Here is a 20,030-nt window from a genome sequence, read left to right as displayed (position 1 = left end):
TGATCTAGTATGGTTTTTTAAAATTCTTTTCAATGAGGTTTTAAAACATAGACACAGAAATTATAGATCTTAATTTTTTATTTATTTCATAATTAAAACTTAGGTAGGCATGCTTGGAGGGCAATTCAGAAGTTCTAGGACACCTATGAAGGATGTGGCTATGCATTTTTAAATGGTTAGGTATGATGAAACCCCAAGAATTTCTTCCTTCAACCCTCTTAATTTACATATATGGAAACTGAGGTCCCAGGGATGCAGGTCACACAACTAATTAGCATCCATCCTAGCACTGGTATAGCTACCCAATATTGCCTGTATGACCCTGTCAGCCTCATTGTGTTTTGGAAACATTGACAGTGCTCGTTTCTCCAGAGCTCCACTTTTCTGCATACTTACAGCAGTGATTTAGTAATAATTCTATGGTATGTCAAATAAGCTTTTAAATATTTACAAAATGCAAAGAAAAAAAAAAAACTAAGTTAAGTTTTATTAAGAGAATATGATTCCTACCACTATTTTAGCACAGTGAGAAGAGGCTGGGAGAAGTCTATGAACTTGCCCTCCAAACACTTTGGACAGCTCTAATATAAACCACGTTTTTGCACCCTTAAATTTTTGCTAATGTAGATTCACATTAAAGAAAAAGAAAAAAAATAATAAAGTAAATTTTGGATTTAAATACATATTTTGAATTACAAAATCTAAACAAACGTGTTGAAAGTTTGAGAAATAGTTCTAATTTGTTGCAAGTGCTGATGACTTGAAAAAGAAATTTATATACCTTAATACATAGCTTATTAATATATATATGTATAAAATAATGAAAAAATAGCAGAAAACACTATTAGGAAAAAAGCTAAATTAGTTATTAGTATCACTTCTTTCTCTGTGTGTCCTGAATAACATGGCTTTTTCGTCTCTTTGATTTTTTTTAAGAAATACGATGGCAATTAAACAACTTTTTGGAGATTCTCTAGCTTTAGCAAATGAAACATGTACTTTGTGAAATAATTATTTAATATCCTTCATAATTTTTTGCAATTGTATAAGTGGCCTTTCCATGAATTTCTTAATAAGAACACTTATGAATACGTAAAATAATATGGATTATTTGTGTCTGTTCTTGAGGAAGTATTTGCTTTCTAGAGACATTCTCAAAAAGAAAACAATCTTATTTCACAGTTATCACCAACTTCTATTGATATTAATGTACTAGAAATTTTCCAATAGTAATGTTTTTTCGATCAGAGTATCTTATACACTCCCACTATGACAGTTATGTCCTCTTGAACATCAGAGAATCTCCAACATTAATGATTCTTGAATATTTATTGAAAATAATATTAAATTTCTTCCCTTTTATGAACATATATATGACATTATTCTAAAATCCCACTCAATGATATAAAGTGGATTGTGTGTTTAAATCAGCCCTCATATTCTCCAAATCTCAGGTCATAATTCCCACTTACAGACAACAAGCATTATTCTGATAAAATATGAATGTTGATATGTTCAATCATTTTAAAAACACTACTTCATATCTTATGAGAATTAAAATAATTCAACAAAATAACTACTCAGGTGAAACACAGGACCGTTAATATTATAAGCAAACAGATAAAACTCTAAGGAGATACTAACCAATAACTGACAACTAAAGCAATTCAATTTACACTGTGTTTGGCTTAAACACCGCAAAAAAGAAAATCACAATTTTCTGAATGAGCAATATCAAAACCATTAAATTTATAGCACTGTGAAATGTCCTATAACATCCACTAGATGTCTCTAATAACTGACTATGAATGGCCACGTTAGTTCTAGGGCTATCAGTCAAATACCGAATCCTGAACTACAGAGGTATTTGGAGGATCCTACTAAAATTCGTATTTTTCAAAGCAGACAAAGTTGTTTTAATAAACATACAAAAGGAAAATGACTTACATTCAATATCAAGGTACATGCTCTTTTGGTGCCCTCCAATCCTACTCGCAGCTTCACAGTCATATCTCCCTGAATCTGACAACTTCACATCTTGAATATGCAGTGAGGAGCTTCCATGCTGCCCTTTGACTTCGATACGGCCGTCTGGGCTCTGTTTACATCGATTCAGGAAAAAGAAAGATTTTACGCTTGTTTTGTGTGAAAATGATGACCAAACATAGGGTGTTTATCACATATATGATAAATGAAAATAATGTCTTAGCTGCATTACATTTTTTTTTTTTTTGAAAGCAATGTTTCTGCATTTATGACTTACTGATTTAGGCTTTTCCGTTGTACCTGCCCACCTGCTTACAGGGACAGGAACATGTGTAAAAACTTCAACACGTGTTTTATCAACCCCTTTTATTTAGTGCACTCTGTGCTTTTTAAAAAGCTGGCATGTTCTTCTAGGAAGGGCTTTGTTGGCTTCCAATTATGCTTCTTGAAAACAGAACAGAACAATGCCTATTCAATTCTAGCTGAAACCCCCCAGTGAAATTGATATTCCTCCTTCAGGTTAGTTTCCTGTTTCACCGTGTAAAGACAATGTATCAAGATGTATGAAAATTATAGCCTTGAAGAAGAATTTATAGTTATTTTGGGATGAATGAAACAGCACTGCTCATAAGCCTATGTAGTACATTACTCATAACAGATAAATTATTAAAAACAGCACTATATAAGTCCTTCTTAGAAAGTCAATGGAAACAACATGAAAAAGATTAATCACATGCTCCATGAATATCGATGCAAATCAAGGACTTGCTTTTAATCCAATAGCCTATAGATTACATTTCAAATAAGAATTCTTGTGTGCAACCTAATTGATATACCTACAATTGTTTTCTTAAATCACTTAAATACCATTATAGCACACATATTAAGACAGAGATAGTTTACTTACTGAATTTTATTTTGTACAATCAGGGAATAGAGTGAAATTTGCATTTTATAATTTACTTGTAACATGTACTTTGCTATTATTGAATTGATTGTTTTCAGTATTTGAGGTTTTTGTGCCTCAATAAAAACTGCATGGCACACATTGGTTTTGAAATATGTAAGTTTTTATGTAATAATATAATGGTTGTTTAAGTTTCTATATAACTGAAATTCAAATAAATTTCAATACATGTACTTTGTATTATTAAAACTTATTTTCTTTTATTTATATAACAGACTATTTTAAAGCTCTTTTTCAAACATGAATTTGATTGGAACACAATATGATCACTTTTTTTGCTTTCTAATTTTACACAGGCATGCAGTTACTATACAACCAAACAAGTCACTCATAATTCATTTACTATCATTATCGTAAAAATGTTCTTCAAAAACAAAGAAACAAAAACATGCTGGGAATGTATTATGCAACCCAGATCAGGTCAAAAATACGTTCCCCAATTCTCAAGTATTGCTAAAAAATAGTAAGGTGAAGCTTTCAAGCAGAAGGGATTCTCTGCTGCCAATATTTAAGATGTTCGTCTGCCAACCCAATTACTTACTTGAGAGGAAAGAAAAAAAAATGCAGAAACTCACAGAAGTTAAAATTAGAATGAGTAAACTCAAAAGCAGAATGGCCAATTTGTTATACAAAGTAACTAATTACTTTTTGATATAAATGGGTTAGTAGTTCCTTACCTTATCGCTCCTCTAACTATCATTGGACCCTCAGGAACTACCCTTCCTTCCTTAAGTGCAGACTTCCCTTGGCTTTCAGGACACCCATACTCTCCTATTTTTTTCTTCCACTGTCTCTTTCCTGGCTACATTTTAGTCTGTGTTGCAGCTTCCTCTCTCCCTGGGGACCCCTGGTTTCTGTCATGGATGCAACCAATGCACTCTGCTTAAGACACCCTCAACCCCTCCCATACTAGCAGCTGCGATCTCTAGTCACTCCTCCTCCAGGCAGGATCCCTCTCTCCTTGGAGAGCTATGGAACCAGATATGGCTCTTTCAGGGCATGCCCATTTGATGTTTCTCAAACCAGCATGTGCAGATCTGAACATACCACTCCCTCACCCAGCATCACCGGCTCTACTCCTGCGGTCTTCCCCTCTGTGAATGGTACAGATTCTTTCTCATGCCCCATGCTGGACTACATCTTCAGTTTGAATCAGTTTTTGAACATTTACCTGTTTATAATTTAAATGATGGTAAATGTCAGTTTACCATTGTGTTCAAAATTATCACCTTCAATGTCTAGCCACTGTGTTTCCAAGGACGTCTCTGCTCTCAGCTTCACCTATTTGCAGTCTTAGTCATGCTGCTGAGTTCGAGGAACACTAAGGGGCGTCTCTGGATTTCAGAAACAACAATCACAGGGTGAATGTGACCGAAAAAGATTCCCTGACTCTGCAAAAGCCATCAGCATGATGTGATTCCCTATGTTCCTCTAGCAAATTCTCATTGCAGATGCAGAAATTATTTCTTTGTGTAGCTAAGAATGTTTTTTTAAAAAAGCAAACTTTTAATTCTCACAAAAATTTCATGAAGATTTCATATCCCCCCTGCTCTATAATAATGAATAACATTCTATTGATTTTTGAATAACTTCCCTGCCTTTCTAAGACATCACTTTTCTGTCTGAGCACACTTCACAATTTGGATACCATTAATTTGACTTCCAATTAATCTGAATTACTGTCATTTCCATAAGTACCGTCCACAGCCCTGCCTCAACCTTTCCCCCTTTCCCCCTTCCATATATACATGGCAGGATTCTCTCATCATTCCCTTAATTTCTTGGGAAAATATCAAATTATGTTAAAAAATTGACTATTGTATATAATTATTAAATGTACTACTTTGAAGTCTGTACTTTTCCTAGGACACACTACTTTTTCTAATCTTATTAGAACTTCAGAATTCACCCTGTAGGGTGATATTATAGTTGGACAAATGTGAGAACATTTTTATTTTTATGGTACTTTATGTTAAAGTCACCTGGACTAGTACCAAGGACAGAAACATTATATTCTAATATCTTTAAAGCAAATTAAGTTATAGTGAAATTTAGATGTAGTAAAGAAAAAGTATACCTCCAGCTATTACTATGAGTTAAAAACTTACATTTAGTATCTTTATTAATGGGATAAAATACCATTTTAATAATACAAAACAAATTATTCATTTTTCTATTAGGAAAAATATCGTTCTTTCACAGAATTGAAAGGCAAATGTAGTCCTTTGAAAATAAACAGGTCCTCATGTTATTAACTATTATAAGTGATATGGTATTTGTCTTACAAAAATCTATTGGTGTCTATAAAATTAGTATGATACTAGTAAAGATGTTGGAATTGAAAAGTTATTTTCAATGTATCTGGAATTATTAACAGGAAGAACAGAATTTCTTTGGGAAGGTGTGTGATTCCCTGGGAAATCATAAGTCATTTTCAGACTTGACATTGGCTCTATAATAATTATAACATTCATTTGTCTCAAATACTTACACTAGAAGACCAAAGTCATTCCCTCTCATATCTGACATTTCAAAGGACATCTTTCTCTTTGTGCTACAAAAAAGCATTACACATTTCTGAAAGAAAATTAATTTATATCTTGGCTTTGATTCACCACCTACTGAAGATTCATTTAAGACATCTGATATTTGATTGAAACAGGTTAATGGGCATATTAGCTGTCCATCTCGTATTTTCAGGTTCTATCAATGCATTAGGTAAGATGATTAGAAAGTAAAGTGCCTGACTATACATTATTACTCCAATCCTTTACAGAAAGGCACTTTTTGAAATTTGATTTAATGTTATATTTTTGCCTTTCCAGAAGGTCAGTTTAAGAACTGTTTATTTGAATGGTATTTCAATATTTTTATAAAATGGTTATTTATAGAGTTTATTGAAAAAACGGTCATTTATAGAGTTTACTGTCCTTCCAAGAATCACTTGATGAAATACCTATATGATAACTACCTTCTGGAGTTTAGTTCCAACACAAATATTCCGCTGCCCCTTTTAATTGTGGGACATTTGAAATTATACAAGGTATCGTGTTTATAGGTTGTTTTTGTGACTTGACCTGACTAAACATTTACTGCCAAGTTTAGAACCCACTTGTAGGACACAACACATTTGAGGTGACAGTATTCCCCATCTTTCTTCATACCGTTGTCATTGACCTCTTTGGTCTTTTGGGAGATTGGTGAATCCTGTCAATTAGTTGCTCAGCAATTTTTTTCTTGTGCAATTATTTTACAAGAAGCACCCAGGCACTGGGGATACATGTTGAGCAAATCTGAACAATTTTTACCCTTTGGTAAATAAAAGTTCAGGAGATAATAATTTTTAAAAAATAATACAAATAAACTGAAAAGTACCATGTAGGAATGCCAAAGTTTCATCTTGGGGGTGAGTCAGTGGAGGGGTGGGGTAGAGTTAGAAGAATGTTCCCTGATAAACTGAGGTATGTATTATGACCTGAAAATCGTGAAAGAGGAGCAGATTTGTTAGAGAATTCCAAGCCTATACCCCCAGAAGTCATATGAAGGAACTGAGAGAAACAGGCAGGCACAGAGAAGAAAGTCAGAGCACATGGGATCCCCTGATGTTGGATGGGCAAGCAGAGACAGCATGCCGAACCCTAGACGAATACAGACATACAGAAAACATGCACCCCTTGATTATACATTTTGGTTGCTTTTTTGTAATGATGTTATATCTCTACTGGCTGTAAATTAAATACAACTTCAAATACTTATCAGTAATGTCAAAGCATAACCACTAATTAAATAAACTTTCCAAAGGTTACTGGCATTAATTCACCCAAACTAACCTCTCAAAATTGTGTTAACATTGTGTTAAGTTGAATAATTTCTGCAAAAAATTTCAAAAGAAAGATTCTCTTCCTTTCCTTATAAGATTCCTATCCTTACTCTTAGCATTAATTTCTCTGTGCTCTGAGCTTGCTCTCAACATCTTAATTTTCTTCCTATTTTGATTACCTAACCTGAACTTTTGTACAACTGCCTTCTTCCTAGCATTGCAAATTCATGTAAGGAAGAGTAACATGGACAATGTAACTTCTTCTTCTTCTTTTTTAAAGATTTTATTTATTTATTTGACAGAAATCACAAGTAGGCAGAGAGGCAGGCAGAGAGAGAGGGGGAAGCAGGCTCCTTGTGGAGCAGAGAGCCCGATGCGGGGCTCGATCCCAGGACCCTGGGATCATGACCTGAGCCGAAGGCAGAGGTTTTAATCCACTGAGCCACCCAGGCGCCCCTGGACAATGTAACTTCTTAAGTTACATAATTTTTCCCTACATTCTAGTGCCCTCTTCCTCTCTGTACATAGCGTCAATAATTTACTCAACAAGTAGGAACTGAATAAAACACTGATAGCAGGTAACAATGGTAGTTGGCGGTATTTTAAATGTTTTACATTTATTATTTCACTTAATCCCAGTTGATCCCAATAATACTACTATGAGATTTGGACTAATATTACTCACACTTTAAAGATGAGGAAATTGAGGAACAGAAACATTAAATATCCAGACTCCACACAGCTTACAAATGATAGCACTGGACGTCGAGGCTGTCTGGCCCTGGAGTTCACATTCAAAATTACTTTCTCTCTGTGACCCGTCACCTGAGCCGTAACTGCGTGGTTGATCTACATATCTAATCGAAGCTATGTGATACACACTATGTTGGTTTCTGAGGACAGAACAATGGATCAGAAAGGCAAAGACTTTAGTCTCATAGGTCAAAGGGCTTAGAGGAAAGAGATGAAAAATCATAATACATGCTGGTATGAAAGAAGTTCGGGCAGCACACAGAAGACAGTCTACCGAGGTGGGAGATGATGTCTTGCAGGTATCTCTGTCTAAACTGAGACCTGAAGGATAAGTAATTATGAGGAGTCAGGCATCAGACCAGCTACATAATTTGCCGGACCTACTCCAAAATAAAATATGGGGTCTCTTGTCCAAAACATATTGTGAATTTCAAGGCAACAGATTGAAGCAAACGCAGGGCCCTTCCGAGTGTCAGGCTCTACGCAACTGTGCACGTACTACATTCATGAAGTCAGCTCTGCTCAAGCAAAAAGGAAAGGAAAGGAGGAAGGAAATGGGAACTGCATAGGCCTAAACCAGAAGGGAAAACGGCACATTCAAAACAATGAAAGAAGCTCTTGAGAACTGGAATATTCAATATAAAGTTGAGGGGTAAGAGATCAAGTGGCTGGAGAGGGACAAGGCTGCTATAATGAGCTTCAGAGATCAAGGGAAGACCAGTAAGAACATGAAAAGATGCTCAATGTCATTAGCTACCATAAAAATGTTAATCCAAACCACAGTACCACTTCACGCCCTCTGGGCTTGCTGTAATCAAAAAGACAGGTAATAGTGTTGGTGAAGCTGTGGCCGAAGTGGCACTTTCATGTACCACTGGTGGTGAGAATGAAAAATGGAGCAGGTGCTTTGGATAAAAAAAATCTCACAGTTATCCAGAATGTTAAACACAGATTTATGATATGACTCTGCAGTTATACTCACAAGAGAATTAAAGATATACATGCATACAAAACCTTATACGTGAGTGTCCATAATAGCATTACTAATAAAACCAAAAAGTTAAAGCATCACAATGTCCATCTACTAATACATGTATAAATAGAATGTGATATATTCATAGAATGGAATATTATATGGCAATAAAAAGAAATTAAGTACTTACACAAGCTACAATATGGATGAACCTTGAAAACATTAGGCTAAGTGAAAACAGCTAGCAACAAAGGGTACATATTGACTGTTTCCATTTATATAAAATTTCCAGAATAGACAAATCTATGGATACAGAAGTTTATAGGTGGTTGCCAAGGGCTGGCAGGTGGTGTGAGGAGATTGGAAGTGATGGCCAAGAAGGGAGGAATTTCTTTTTGAGATGATGAAAATATTCCAAAATTGATTCTGTGGATGATTGCACAGCTCTACAAATATACTAAGACACATTTTATTGCACATTTTAATGAATGAATTGCATTTTCTATGAATTATTTGTAAATAAAACTGTTCATAATTAAAGAGAAAGGAAGGAATTTAGGTGTTCTAGAAGCTACTGGAAAAGGATATGAAAGGTTGTAGGCCTGCAGGGCAAATGCATTTGCTCTTTGAAGAGATCATTCACCCTGTGGAGTGAAGAAGGAACTCAGGAGGAGAAAGGGTGGCCCAATGGAAGCATAGTGCACTGATCAGGTGCTGGTGAAAGGTGGTGGTAGTGGAGATGGAGAGGAGTGAATACATTCTAGAAATGTTCTGAGGAAGAATCAACAGTGTTTAGTAAATGACTGAATGAGAAGTGGTGATGAAAGAAAAAAGGAAGAGTATTTCTAGGTTCCTCTCACAGAGCCCCAGACGGTAAATATTCTCTATCATTGGTAAACTACTTTATGTTTATGAATTATACATATGTATGTATATATTCATATTTTATTACATATATCCATATTTTAATAACTTGCATACGTTGTTTCATATTATATATTCATTACTTTAAAACTGATATTTAAAATTGAAGTGTTTGCAAGGACTTTGGGAGGTCATCACCTCCCCCACAGTCTTAAAGCCCACCCAGAACACCTCAAATAAATGTCATTAAAAAAAAAAAAAATAAAAAATAAAAAAATAAAATAAAATAAAATTGAAGTGTTAATGAATGAAATGTTGATATAAAGTGAAAGTAGAATAAACTTTTCAGAGATTTCAATTTTAAAATATTATATAAGCTGGGTTGCAACTAACAATTGTCAAAATGATGGTTTTCAGAATGTGATCTGCTTATTTGATATTAATGCCTGGGTGTGTTGCCAACTTGAGTATAACACAGCGGTTAAGACTGCAGAATCAGACTGGAAAGTTTACATCCTGATAGGGCCACCTACAACCTTTGTGACCTGAAGTTAATTACATAACTTAGAAGTACTTCAGTTTCTCTGTCTAATGGGTATAAGAATGCAACATTCATATAGTATTGCTGTGCAGATTAAATGAGTGAATATTTAGAGTTTGGGACTTGTTAGTACATGATAAATAAATTACATAAAACACCTTATATCCAGATCTAAGTCATAAATATATAAGTTTATATATATCCATTTCATTGTGATAGCTAAAGGCATTCTACTCTCACAAAGAAATAGTAACTCTCCTATCTTCTTTTTACCCACCAGTGCATTACTATTGCTGGACTTTTTTCACAATCTCATGAACTGCATCCTAATTATTTATAATATTTTGTCAATGAAAAATATGTAGTATATTCAGTAAAGAACAAAATTAAAATTAAGATGAAAAAACTTCTATAGGAGAGTAAAATTCCTACTGATAAATGATAAAACATTTCCCACATAAATAATTAAATTACTGAATAATGGGATTTATATTTTATTATATCCATAATGCTATTAATAAAACTCTGGATATTGAATTTGTCTCTAATTTCCATTACATTTTTGGGTGGCTTGCTTTGTATTCCTGACTTTGCTCTTCATCAGGATGACCTTCCTGTCCAAAGACCATGACTTTCGTGTCAGGGGTCAGTCTTGTAAGTGTTACATTGATACGAACTCTATGATACCATTCAGTGGTTTTCAAATTTTAAGATTCTAATGATTATGCACCACCTCCTTCAAATTTACACTAGTCAAAGTCATTTAAAGTAACCTGACCCCATGTCTGTAATATTACAATTACTTATTATGGCTACTCATTGTGATTGAAGCTCCAAGAAAGTAAATCCAAATAAGGAGAATGTGCTTGACCATAATTCTAACATAACTGTTGGCTACTCTGTCTGACAAGACACTTATATTTTTGCGCAATTATGTGTGGAATTTTCATCTAAAGATAATAAAACAAAATATTGAATATCAGGGTTGTTCAGAAAATTCAGAACACATGAAATTAAATAAGTATGGGCTAGAATGGAAATTCAGGACTTAGAAAATAGAACTGATTCAAGATCTCAAGCTATGTAAAATTCTGGTGCTTTCTTCAAGGTTAAGAAACCAAGAAAAATAGGATGGTCACTACCTTTTCTGGATTCCCATTTTTTCTGTGTATCCTTCATAATGGAAAATAAGAAATGTAAGAGCTGCTTATTAAAAAATCAATAAGAAATAAAGAAGCCAAGAAGAAACTCTGATCTAAAGATTACATCCTCTATTGAGGTAAAATTTAGTTTCATGTCACACAACCATGAGAAGGCAGAAAAGAGATGTGAAAAAATGAGGCATATTATACTCTAAACCTTCCTAGTCAACCTTTATTACAAGATACTCAGTTGTATTACAACGACTTCTGTCACATAACTAAACTTAACTTGTGAACATTGATATCATGTTATTATATCATACTGCACTGGAAGTAATGTGAGTAATCACTAATATGCACAGATTCCATGATTATAGATGGACGAAAAATCCATAGGTGACCTGGTTTCATGTTTTTTTAATCCAAAATTTAAATGTTTTGCTGTTTAGCACAAAGATAGCCCACTGGAAACAGATGAAGCACAATATTAAAAATATTAGAATTGGAATCATATAATATTAGTAACTATTACAGGTGAGCAATAGACGTGAGATTTAATTTTACTATAATCATTTGTCTTTGCTTTTAATTACATCATATATTTTATCAAAGAAAATTTTAAACAGCATATTCAAGGTGGAACTTTTTTTTAGACCATTTCGTAGACTGTTACAACAATGTAGAGATCTGAACCCAAGGTCAAGTCTATGGCCTGCTGCTTCAACCTACTTAAAAATCCATAAAGTTCTTTAACTGAAAGGCACTGAGATTTAAATGTTATTGACTTTCCTAGAGTGATCACAGTAAAAGGTATCTAATACACAGTCTTTACTCTTTGTTGCTTCTTCCCACGTCTGGTTAGAATCATATAAGATTATGCAAGTTCGGTTCTAGATACATGAGAAATGTTATAATCAGTTAGTAACCAGTTTAAGAAGTATGGTAATCCAGCTCAAAATGTAGACATAAAAGAAGTTTTAAAAGCAAGAAGCACAACACTAGGGAGTAGTACAATGATGTTATACAAAGTGCTTAAAAAAGTACCTGTTATATACTGTATTTTCAAAAAGCACTAACTATAATCAGGCATTATACTTTTCCATTAATATATTGTTATATAAATCCATGCAAGATATTCATTATATAATGGAATTTTTTACACTTTACTATGAAGAAACCAGAAATATTTGGGGAACATTTTTTCTTTGTTCTATCTAATGGGAAAAATAAGGGCCCTATCTTAAGTCTTCTTCAGTCCATATTTAAAGAAAAAAAAAAAAAAGACTACTCAACATATTAGTCTGCTCCTGTCTGTATTCATTTGAATAAGTTATACTGTTCTCTGATTTCACTAATCTTTTCTTCTGTAATATCTAATCTGCTGTTAATCTCATTTTTTTTACTTCAGACATTTTTTGAACTCTAGAACTGTCATTTAATCTGTTTATAACTTTGTCTCTCTTTATTATGCTCGTGCTTTCTTTTATACAGTATATATACTAGTGTAAAAAATACATATGTGAATGTTCTTATCTACTAATATCATCTTCTATGTCATTAATGGATCTGTTTCTATTGATTGATTTGTTTTTCCTAACTATGGGTTATATTACTGTGCATCTTGCATATCTCATAATTTTTTATTGGATGTCAGATTCTGAGTGCTCTATTTTTCTTTTATTCCTTTAAATATGTGTGGTCTCTTCTCTGAGACACTATTAAATTCCTTGAAAACAATTTTATTTTTCTGAGAATTTTAAATTTTGTTGGGGGAGTTGGGAGAAATCTTCAGTTCAGGACTAATCTGGTCACATTACTAAAGGAACATTGTTCAGTGGTTCTTTCTATGACTGTGAATAGTCTCTTCCCACACATACACTTACTGGTATTCAATTGAAGAATCTAGGGGAAAATGGTGAAGATCTCTGGACCTCTCTCTGTGCAAATTCCTCTCTTCTCCACAGAGCTCTCTCCTCTCTAGTACCCCATACTAAGAATTCTAGCACGTGGATCACTCAAATTCAGAACACTGTCCCCTCAACTAAGAGAAACAACTAGACTATTCATCCCTTTGCCGTAGCCTGGAAACTCTCTCCAGACATTATGCGTGAGCAATCACAGGACTTACATCATTTGTTTCTCTTCTCTCAGGGATCAATGTGCTGCCCATAATGTCATAAATTGTGTTTGTTGTTGCTGTTGTTTAAAGCCAGAGTGTAAATCAAGCCCTGCTTTATCCATTATAAAAGAGAAGCTTTAACAAGTATTTTATTGAGAGAGAGAATGGGGGGAAGGGCAGAGACAGAGGGAGACAAGCAGACTGCTCATTGAGCGGGGAGCCCAACTTGGGGTTTGATCCAAGGACCCTGAGATCATGACCCAAGCAGAAATAAAGAGTTGGACCTTTAACCGACTAAGCCCCCAGGCACCCCAACAAATATTTTAAGTTGCTACTAATTCCATACTGAACATCAGAAAATGCAGTGCATTTACCCTCTAGGGACCACTTTTTGTCATAGTTACGAGAATTCTTACGTACACAACACACCACTTTCAACCCCATCTTTATCGGACTGATACCACAAGTTAAAAAGTACTTGACTGGTAGGAGCTAAAGTGGCAGAGTTGTATGAGGACCCTGGGCTTGTCTTGTCCTTTGAACACAGTTAGATAAATAACAAATCATTCTGTGTACCCAAGAACCTGGTCTGAGGTCTGACAGAACAAACTGCGCAACTAGAGGTAGAGAAGAGGTCACACTGTGGAGGTGCAGAGACGTGATTTCGGGGAGAAATCACAGGTGCCATGGAGGAGAGTGAGCCCTGATCACAGAGAGAGGAGGAGAGAGAGAAAGAGAGAGAAGGGAGGAACACATAAGGAAAACTCTTCCTCAAAGCCACTGACTGGGAAGATGAGAGGAGCTGAGGCTCCAAGACTGAAGTTTTAGAGGTATGCAGCATGGCTGGTGTGGAGCCTGAGGGCATTGCAGTGCTCCCGTGGAGGAGGAGGATAGCCCTCCTCTCTGAGAATGTCCGGGACATAATGGGAGAGATGGTTCCCCCTTCTTGGAGCACACACATCTGGGAGAGGTGGCATTGCCTCTCGGGGGACAAAAGAGTCAGCTACACCATTTCTCTCCCCCACCTCTCAGTAAGCAGCGAAACACCAACCCTGGCTGCCTAAACTGCTTACCCCAAGTCCTGCTCCCTGAGCTCTGTGGGTTCTGCTTTTCTTGAGCAAGAGTGCCTGAGAACCAGCACAGCAGGCCCATCCCCCACAAAAGCAGCACAACACTCCCCTCTCTCCACACTGTGTTCCCCCCTCATACTACCCCCTCCTCACACCATTGAGTAGACGTACCGTATCTACTGACCGCAGAGCTCTGCAAAGCTTCAGCTCTAGTGTAAATAGCATCAAATCTCTTTTATAACAAGCAGATCAGAACACACCTAGTTAAAACTGGTATTACTTCACTAAGCAAAGGATTATATCAAATCATTTGAATGACTGACTTACGGATATACTACTACTACTTTAGCATTACATGTCTGTATTATTACATGTCTGGCCAAAGTCCAAACACCTCCTACTTCTGACAAGGAGAAACTCTCCAGAAAACTGATCTGAGGGAAACAGCAGCCAAAGCACAGCAGAAGAGTGTCCACAGCACACATCCAAGGCATTCACTGAAGTGCAAGGCCCTCAACAGTATGTGACTCCTTCTTAATAAAGCCATTACTCTCAGGAGCAGGAAACGTAACAGGCTTTCTGAACACACAGAAGAAGGCAGAGACCTAAATGAAATGCCAAGACGAGGAATTCATCCCAGAAGAAAGAACAGGAAAAGGTCACAGGCCAAGGATCTAACTGAAATAGATATAAGTAATATGCCTGATCTAGAATTTAAAACAATAATCAAAGGATACCTGCTGCACTTGAGAAAAGCATAGAGGACAACAGGGAGTCCCTTACCTCAGAGATAAAATATCTAAAAACTAGTCAGGCAGAAATAAAAAATGCTATAGCTAAGATGTAAAACCAGCTGGATATAATGACCATAAGGATGGAAGATGTGGAAGAATGAGTACATGAAATAAAAGATAAAATTATGGAAAATAATGAAGCTAAAAGAAGAGAGAAAGAAAAATATTGAATCACGAATATCGACTTAGGGAACTCAGCAACTCCATAATGTATAATAAAATTTGTATCATAGGAAGCCCTGAGGAAGAAGAAAGGGGAAAAGGAGCAAAAGGTTTATTTGAGTAAATTATAGCTGAAAGCTTCCCTGATCTGGGGAAGGAAACAGATATCCACATCCAGGAGGCACAGAGAAATTCCAGCAAAATCGACAAAAGCGGACCAACATCAAGACATATTTTAGTTAAGTATACAAAATATAGAGATAAGGAAAAATTCCTAAAAGCAGCAAGAGAAAACACATTCAGTTACGAAGTTCGAAACCAGTTAAGAACTTAGTCTATGTCTAAAACATGAGAGTTCATTTACTCTGTGGACATTCGCATTCAACTCTGAAGTTCAATGTATCTATCATTAGAGTCATTGGAGTCATTGGAACTGTGATGATACAGGCACAAAATTTTAATAATACAGACATGTAATGCTAAAGTAGTGGTAGCATATCCATAAGTCAATCATTCGAATGATTTGATATAATCCTTTGCTTAGAGCAGTAATACTTTGTTTATCTGTAAATTAAAATATACTTAGAGTCAAATGATAGAAAAGGTGATAATTAAGGGGATCCCATGTGCAGTATGTATAGAAGTAGGAGACAACCAAGCCATTAAATTGCACAATTTTCCTGTGTGAACCGTACAGGAGATGCTGGAGGTTTATCGAGGCTTTACCCATCTCTTCCTGTATTACAAGAACATATGTGGCTGGCTGTTTTGATCAGCACCTTGAGATAGCACTTTACCTATTCACTCACTATTAGTATGCTTTTTAGTACCTTCTCATAAAATTACAACACTCTGCCCTGTAGTATAATTATTTGACCTCCTCTTATGCCTGCATATTCCAACACACAATTAGAGGCTTGATGAAAACTGGTCCTCATCAATTTTATGTCTTGTAGCAAAGGTAATATAATTTTCCTGACCATCTCTGCTTCCTGGGTCTTTAGCTCCACCAGATTTCCCTTTAATGATAATATTCTTAATTTTTCATTATCTAATGATTGATATACGTACCTGTAAAGATTGATCACAGACCTGTCCGATCCATATTTTTAGATTGTTTTAGAAAAACACTACATTTATGACTTTAAATATGTATTTTTGATACATATTTATCAAAAAATGTATTTACCTAGAACATTAATGTTCTACGTAGATAAAGTGGACACACCACTGAAAAACTTGCAATATCCAAGGATTGATGGAGGAATATGAAATCTTACTTGATTGAAACTAATTGGGATTTAAGAGGAAAAAGGAGATAACAAAAATTGGAAGAGTAGCCTACCCTACAGAGCCTTGTAGGTCCTAGAATGAATTTCCAAATGATACAAGAAAACTACTGGAAGCTTCTGAACAAAAGAGTGATATTATGTATGTTGTTTCAAGTGGAGCAATCTAGCTATTTTTTTTTATATAGACAAGTATATTTTTATATATAAAAAATACAAGGAGAGTAAATAATAAAGCGGAAGGTGAATGCAGATGAAATGTATACTGAGATTCTTCTCTTTTAACTGTATTTTTGTGTGTGTGTGTGTTGGAAATTTTTAATGTTGAAAATAGAACTGCCCTATGACCCAGCAATTGCACTACTGGGTATTTACCCTAAAGATACAAATGTGGTGATCCAAAGGGGCACGTGCACCCGAATGTTTATAGCAGCAATGTCCACAATAGCCAAACTATGGAAAGAACCTAGATGTCCATCAACAGATGAATGGATCAAGAAGATGTGGTATATATACACAATGGAATACTATGCAGCCATCAAAAGAAATGAAATCTTGCCATTTGCGACAACATGGATGGAACTAGAGCGTATCATGCTTAGCGAAATAAGTCAAGCAGAGAAAGACAACTATCATATGATCTCCTTGATATGAGGAAGTGGGGATGCAGCATAGGGGCTTAAGTGGGTAGAAGAGCAATCTAGCTATTTTAATGAGACTGATGGGAGGCATGGTGGATGCACTGAGACCTCTTAAAAGGTTATTGCAATAATCGAGACAAATAATTATGATGGCTTGGACCAGAACAGTAATAGGTAGGTGTTAAGAAATGATCAAATTTTGAATATACTTGAGATTGGGCTAAAAGAATTTGCCAAAAAAAGAAGAAGAAGAAGAAGAATATGGATATAATAATAGACAAGAATCAAAGCTCCAAGAATTTCAGTTCTATAACTGTAAAAGCCACTGTTTAATGAGGTGGGATGACTGAGGAAGAAGCAAATGTGAAGAAAATGTACAGAATTGTATGGGCACTTTCAGTTTAAGCTATTTTTAATATGCAAATGAAGCTGTCTGGTATACCATTGGATGTAGAAAACTAAGGTTCAGTGAAGAGGTCCGTTGATTGAGATTTAGAGCTTAAGGGATCCAAGTGATAATCAAAGCCATGAAACTAGATGATTAAGTCTAGGGGCTAAGCATAGAGAAAGGAATTCAAGAATAGGGTCCATACTGGGGTCCTCCATCACTTAAAGATCAATTAGAAGGCAAAGACTAATCAAAGAGTACTGAAAGGAGTGAGAGTATGGCAAAAGAAAAACAAGGAACATACAGAAAGCCAAAGAACATGCTTTAAGCAAAAGAGATAATTTCACTGGGTCACTGCTGTTACTAGGCAGAAAAAAAATTAAAAAAAGAAGATTGATAATTTGCCATTAAATTTAAGAGGATGAAAGTTACTGGTAAACGTCATTGGAGTGACATGATCAAAGTTTGTATCCAGGAAATAATTGGAGGAAGAAAATTAGATCAATGTTAAACATTTTTCATTTAAATAGGCAGGATGTAGAATCATCCTGGAAGCTGTGAGATATCTATCTACCTGCCTATCTATCTATCTACCTACCTATCATCTGACTGTGTATATGTCATATACATACATATATTCTCATGTATGAAGGGTATGTGTAGTAGGTATGTGTGTATGTTACAGATATACATATCAAATATATATATATATATATAAAATATATATATATATATATGTTATATATGATATATACACCATAAAAGAAAAAAAAAAGAATATTTTTGAAAGGTGATGGGAATGATAAATAAGGTATTGAATAAAAATATTGTTGAGAATAGGGATCTGAATTACTGGACTGATATCCATCACATATTAGAAAGGGTACTACTAGGATTCACATAAAAACCCACACATTTCACTCATGGGTAACATATAGGTTCAGTTACGTATGAGTGTAGATGTAGTAGTAGGAATTTGTTCAAATTTTCTTTGTTTATTTTCTTAGTAAAATAGAAAGCAGATCATTAACAAACCTTTGGGGATAGAGGAAATTTGCAAATTTCAGGATGGAGGAAATGCATAACCTGGCCAAGAAAATGGACAAGGAAAATGTGGGATGAATGGTACACAACCCAGAGAACACACAGTGAATATGGGCCACAACTTTAAAGAGAGACCTTTCAGAATGATTACAGGCTGTTCTCCTCCAGGTAAGCTCACATGTTCTAACACATTTGTGGAATAGATGTGGAGGTTAATTAAACCATGAGTGGTGTTGTGCCAGAAACATTTCATGAAGCCCAAAAAGATTGAGGAGTGCATATGAGGTCGTAATTATAATAATAGACAATGAAATTTAGTATGGGGATTAAAAATGGTGAGCAAAATGGGTGGTCTAGGTGAGGGAAAAACATTGTAGGATCCACAAATATTAGAATTACATTGCTTCTACATATTTGATAGAACACAAATACATTTTTCTTAAATGTAGACGCACTATTAAATATGCATCTAAAAAGGGGCACCTGGGTGGCTAGTGGGTTAAAGCCTTTGCCCTCAACTCAGGTCATGATCCCAGGGTTTTGGGATCAAGCCCCTCATCCGACTCTCTGCTTAGCAGGGAGCCTGCTTCCCCCCCCCCCCTCCCTGCCTGCCTCTCTGCCTACTTGTCATCTCTGTCAAATAAATAAATAAAACCTTTAAAAAAATGCATCTAAAAATCTGGCTTTTGAGAATAAGAGACTTAGAAAGCTAGATAAGATCTTTCTGTGTATTACCAAGCAACAGTAATAATGTTGCTCCAAAACATAGATCATGAAAATGCAACATTATAGCCAAGGCTGGTTTACATGGAAAACATTTTTGTCCAACCCCCAATGCCCATCATAAACACAACTGCTCAGTAGATGGCAGAACAGAGTTATCATTGAAAACCTTTTTTTAATGTATCATTTAAATTTATTACCTGTTAACTCCTCAATCAAGTGCAATGAAGGCATTGCAATAACTATGCTAAGATAATTTTCATTAAAATGTATTCAATTTTATTCATTAATTATTGTGTAGCTAACATTCTTTTGTGCACCTGTTTTTGTCTCATGCTTAAAGTTGACAATGAATTACATCAGATGTATTATTTTTATGCAAGCTGTTTACTAGATGTTTGTTTAAATATTTTCACAGATATGGTGTATCTATTAAATAGGAACTTGAATTTATTTTTTATATGGATTATTTTAAATTGCACCCAAATGACTACATAGCTGTCATACCTTCATTCCAATTTGCTTCATCTTGTTTCTTGACTTTAGTTAATATTATTCAGAAAATACCAAAGTTACAAATATCAGAAAAATTATTTTAAGTCTATTAATTTTCACTGACATCTTCATTATTTCTTTATAAGCTCTATGATTTTATATTTTTTCAGGGGATAGCAGTAGATTGCTTGTAAGAAGAAATAAGTATCAACTGAAGTCAATGTAGGATAAAGTATTCAGAAGAAAAATACTTTCTGCT

At 35.0% G+C, this 20,030-nt stretch overlaps 1 protein-coding gene across 2 annotated transcripts in view; it reads right to left on the bottom strand.

Annotated features, from left to right (window-relative positions):
* NCAM2 (neural cell adhesion molecule 2) overlaps positions 1-20,030 on the bottom strand; it is a 514,403-nt gene that overhangs the window by 139,054 nt on the left and 355,319 nt on the right. For both annotated transcript variants that reach the window (XM_059164507.1, XM_059164509.1), the window contains exon 9: positions 1,948-2,098. In XM_059164507.1, the coding sequence (XP_059020490.1) occupies positions 1,948-2,098 (151 nt within the window). The remainder of the gene's footprint in view (positions 1-1,947; positions 2,099-20,030) is intronic.

This window comes from Mustela lutreola, chromosome 2 (genome assembly GCF_030435805.1).
Source record: "Mustela lutreola isolate mMusLut2 chromosome 2, mMusLut2.pri, whole genome shotgun sequence".
Lineage (NCBI taxonomy): Eukaryota > Metazoa > Chordata > Mammalia > Carnivora > Mustelidae > Mustela > Mustela lutreola.
This window is presented reverse-complemented; position numbering and strand designations above follow the sequence as displayed.